General features: G+C 38.7%; 1 protein-coding gene across 1 annotated transcript; it reads right to left on the bottom strand.

Annotated features, from left to right (window-relative positions):
• Positions 1 to 1,391: 1,391 nt before the first annotated feature.
• LOC122650599 (putative zinc transporter At3g08650) lies at positions 1,392 to 2,645 on the bottom strand. The gene is made up of 2 exons (XM_043844022.1): positions 2,470 to 2,645; positions 1,392 to 2,229 (listed from the first exon to the last, which is right to left on the bottom strand). Exons 1-2 carry the CDS (start codon positions 2,643 to 2,645, stop codon positions 1,416 to 1,418), a joined length of 990 nt encoding a protein of 329 aa, XP_043699957.1. The 3' UTR covers positions 1,392 to 1,415.
• Between the last annotated feature and the right edge of the window lie 1,714 nt (positions 2,646 to 4,359).

Genomic DNA, 4,359 nt, shown 5'->3' with positions numbered 1-4,359 from the left:
CACAGGCTACAGTAAAGGAGGAATCCCTTCACCTATTGCTATTAAAAACTTCCCAAGTATATAAATAAGGTGTACTATATGTTCAAACATCAATTCTAAAGCATACAAACACTCAAATATGTGATTATCTCATTAGTATTTAGTAATAACAATTAACAACAAAAATGATAACCTTTATTTTTTCCTTTTAATAATTTTTATGACAAAATTTTCCTCCACACAGAAGATGGTTCACCCACCATCCTTGGTTCCACAAACTCCTTCTAGGGTTTTGGTATGTTCCAAAATACCCTTTCAAACCCATTCCAGCTCTCTCCGCCCCTCAGTGAATGGGATCTATTCACTTGTGGGTGGAGGAAAACTCGATCCTAATTTTTATGTCATAATTATTTTTTATTGACTATAACCCTAAATAAGTAGAATCCGGATCAGCTACCCACTTGGGGACGGGTGGGGACAGATCTGACCCCTCAATGGGGCATGGGTCCCACACCCTAGAGGTGGGTCCCATACCCCCATGGATGGTTCAGATCTGTCCCCACCCATCTCCATGTGGGTAGCAAATCTGAACTCAAATAAGTAGTGGGAGGGAGATTGTTGTCAAGCTACGTGGTCACTGCATCAGCACTAGGACCAATAAATCGTAGGCATGGGCATCCAACCAGGGGAAGGGTGGTCATTTTACAGCACCCTATGTCTAGGCATGGGGTGTTGCTAGGTTTTCCCATAAATAATTTAAGCATGTTAAACAGGTTCAAACAATTTCGAATCTAGTCTAGCTTTCAGTCCTGGATCCGTGGCGAAACCCGTCCCATAACCATCCCTTTTAGTAACTGTACAGGCTGGTTCTAGGTTTTCGCAAATCGATTCTAGATTTTATTTATTTATTTTTTTTTATAGGTAGATTCCAGTATTGTTTCAATTTTTTTTTAATTTTTTTTTTGGTAGATAGGATTGTTTCAGTTACGGACCCAAATTGACACACTTACCTTCTAGATGAGTGTCTGAGAACATTGAATGACATTTCGGGGACACCCAGCGTAAATGGACAGATAATTAATCGTTGATGGATTACCATGAGTGAAAGAAAACTTTCCCCTTAACCCTTTTGCCCCCCCTCAATAATAATTATTATCCTTAGCCTCCCCCTGCTTAATGGAGGGGTAAAGGTGAACTCACATATTCGCATTAGGCAATGTGAGCTTAGCAAATATACACCCCAATTAATTGTATCGGCGCTGATATTTGTTTTTCCTCCTGTAACAATATGTCAATTCAATTGGATCTACACATCGACAGGGCAGAAGAAAACAAATAAAAGAGAGCTACTACAATTGTAAAACCTATCTCTCATGTACTATTCTTTTTTGAACTTCACAACTTCATTTTGCTTTGTTTCCTGGGAATCCTTATTTCTATTTGACAGCCTCCGGGGCAGAGTTACAGTAAGGGGTATGTATGCAAACCAATCGAGTGAACATTAGACACAAACTAGCAAGAACCAAGCCTATTATTAGCCCAAAACTGCTCTTTCGACGATTCAACCTGACTGTGCGCCGCAAAATGCTTCCAAAACTTGGGATTAATACTCCACATGCAAAGACCATCCAATAATCAAGCCCGCTGTAGTCAATACCCGCAAGTATAGCTCCGATTGCAGACACTGGCCCTGCAAAGCCAGTCAGGGCAGCAGCTGCTAGAGCGGCTCGCCAGCTATCAGTAGCCCCAAAGATGCAGCTAGCAACAGCAGCACCCCGAGGTAGCCCATGCAAAGAGACCGGAAGGACCATGTGCCGGCCAAGCCCATAAGCTTTCGGTGCAGCCACTCCAAGTGCAAGCCCCTCTGTCAAAGCATGCAAGGCAACAGCCCCACATGCCAAGAATGACTGTAGGGTCAGGGCACTTATAGAGAACCCTGATGCAGTTGACAAGTTGTCCACTGAAGTTCTTTTGCGGCTTGCAAGCTTCAAGATGCCGGAAGTTGATATGTGGAAAAGTGAAGAACCCATCACAAGCAGCGATAGTAAGGGAAGGAAACCCATTTTCAAGGAGACAAGTAGCTGTAGTGGTCTCCATGCAGCAAGCACAAAGGCAATTCCAGAAGCCACACCCATGAGGAGAGCATGTTGTAGACTAAAGGCAAGAGCAAAAGTAACAAGAATGACACCACCAAGCAACGGCCCAAGACCAAAAAGTAGTGAAACAATGAAGCCAGAAGCATCCTCCGAGCTGCAGCGCAGACCAAATCAAAAGTTCCAAGTTATTAAAGATGCAGATAAACCCAATATAGGTCACGTAAGAACCTGCGACACCACTATATATCCGTTCATTATGGTGTCGCTTGTAAGGTTACCATATAAGCAACTAGATCTTCTTGTGTCACAAACCTAATTTGAACATATGACTCCCCCTGTTCCTTGTGGACATTTATAATACAAAAATGAACAGGAATTAAGAAAGAAAACCAACCTGTAGCCATGGCTAAAATTCTCGAGTACAGTGCTAAGAGTTTCCATAAATGCAACAGAAAGGGTAGCTGCTGAAGCAACTTGGGAAGGAGAAGCTTCCTGGGGAGAAATAAAGAAAAGAAAAAAATTTAAACAGGAAAGAAAAGTAGAGGAAACTTGCATGACATTATTCCTCATGCAATGGTTCAGTCAGCAAAATTAAGATAGGTGCTTAGGTATAAGTTCATGGTCCCAGAAAAATGATTCAGTTGATATTTGTTTTGAGGTTGCTATTTGTTTGAAAAAAATATTAATGGCAATTGACATGATAATAAGCTAACTTCTTACTTAATAATAAGGTATCTAACAACAAATAAGTAAATTCCTTAAGTCAAGCAAGCACACAATTAGTTGTGATGATACAGTTTTACTAGTTTCATAGCATTAATAACAACTTCATAATTTCTATAATCATTTCGCCGTCCTAAATTTCATAAGTAAATCCCCAGGTTTTAATAAGAAAACCTCAATAACTTGTGGAGTACAAGATGCGCTATAGTTCACAAAAGAAAACTAAAAGGAGGAAATCAAGATAACTATTAAATAGAAAGTAAGGAAACTTACCAATGGCCTTATTTAAAATATGATTAACATGCACGATATACCATCAAAGAGGAGGAAAAAACATATACATACATATATATAGGTCTGGAGTCATCTGCCGTAGAGAGGGCATTAATACTTCCCCCTATTGAATGAAGTTACTGAATTGCCCCCTACTCCCATCCAAGAGTCATTATGACCCAACTTTTTTAACCTGCCGACCAAAGTATCTCTTCCCCATATATATCCATCCAATCTGTCCACTTTTCTGGAGCATCAGGCTTGTTTCAAATAGTCAAAAAAAATACCTCTGGGTTCTCAAACCTTTAGAGAGAATAAAAACTGGTTAACGGGAACAGGCAGGACTCATTAAATTTTTATTTTATTTTTTTTAATTTTTAGATTGTTTACGAAAATGGTTGGTCTACCAGGTATAGTCATATAAAAAGACCCTTATTCCACAACATCTAGGACATACCTTGAATTTCATTCATTGAATTTTGAAAACAGAAACAAAACAACGTTCCTAAGTTCTATAATTGCTTCACAATTTGACATAATTGGAGTCCAAAAGTTATGAAACAGTGATCAGTTTCAGTAATGTGTTCCTGGTTTCATATAAACCAACCAATTGCTTATTAGTTGACTACATATGAACCACCAAAACAGCTTCCAGTTAAATCTTTTCGGAAGTGTAAGGGGTAATGTAGAATGAACTGTAGTCTTTGCAAGCTTACTGCCCAAACGAAGCCCTTAAGTACAGGACTCAAACGACATAGGGGAACATACCAATGAGAGGGAACATAATGAAATGATTTCGTATCCACGGGCAAAGAGGTCATTTCATGTAAAAAGAGAAGGGAGGTGCTAGAGTAGCCTCTACAGTCAGGACTTAGAGAACCTTTTTCCATCAATATATAAAATTATTTAAGAAGAAAAATGTTGAAGATATGCATATTGTATAAATATTAAACCAAAGAAAAAACATAATATATAACTCTCTTTTTTTTTTGGTATTACTATTACGAGTAATTTTAATAATTCTCAACACAATAGATATCTTACCAAAAAAAAATACAATAGTTATAGACGTACAAAAACAATTCCATTATTAAAATGGATGATGGGGGTGTTGACATGTTACATGGTATTCGCTTTTAAATCTTGGGAAAAGGTTGGACGCATCATTAGTGTATCGTAAACTAATGTCCACTATCCACAATATCTATTTCTCTTCAGAAAATTATTCTCCCCAATTCCTTAAAAGTGTGGCAGTGCGACAGTGCTAGGTGGAGATGTCGACACCTGG

The sequence above is a fragment of the Telopea speciosissima genome, chromosome 1 (assembly GCF_018873765.1).
Source record: "Telopea speciosissima isolate NSW1024214 ecotype Mountain lineage chromosome 1, Tspe_v1, whole genome shotgun sequence".
Lineage (NCBI taxonomy): Eukaryota > Viridiplantae > Streptophyta > Magnoliopsida > Proteales > Proteaceae > Telopea > Telopea speciosissima.
The sequence above is the reverse complement of the archived record's forward strand: the minus strand, read 5'-3'. Positions and strand labels throughout refer to the sequence as shown.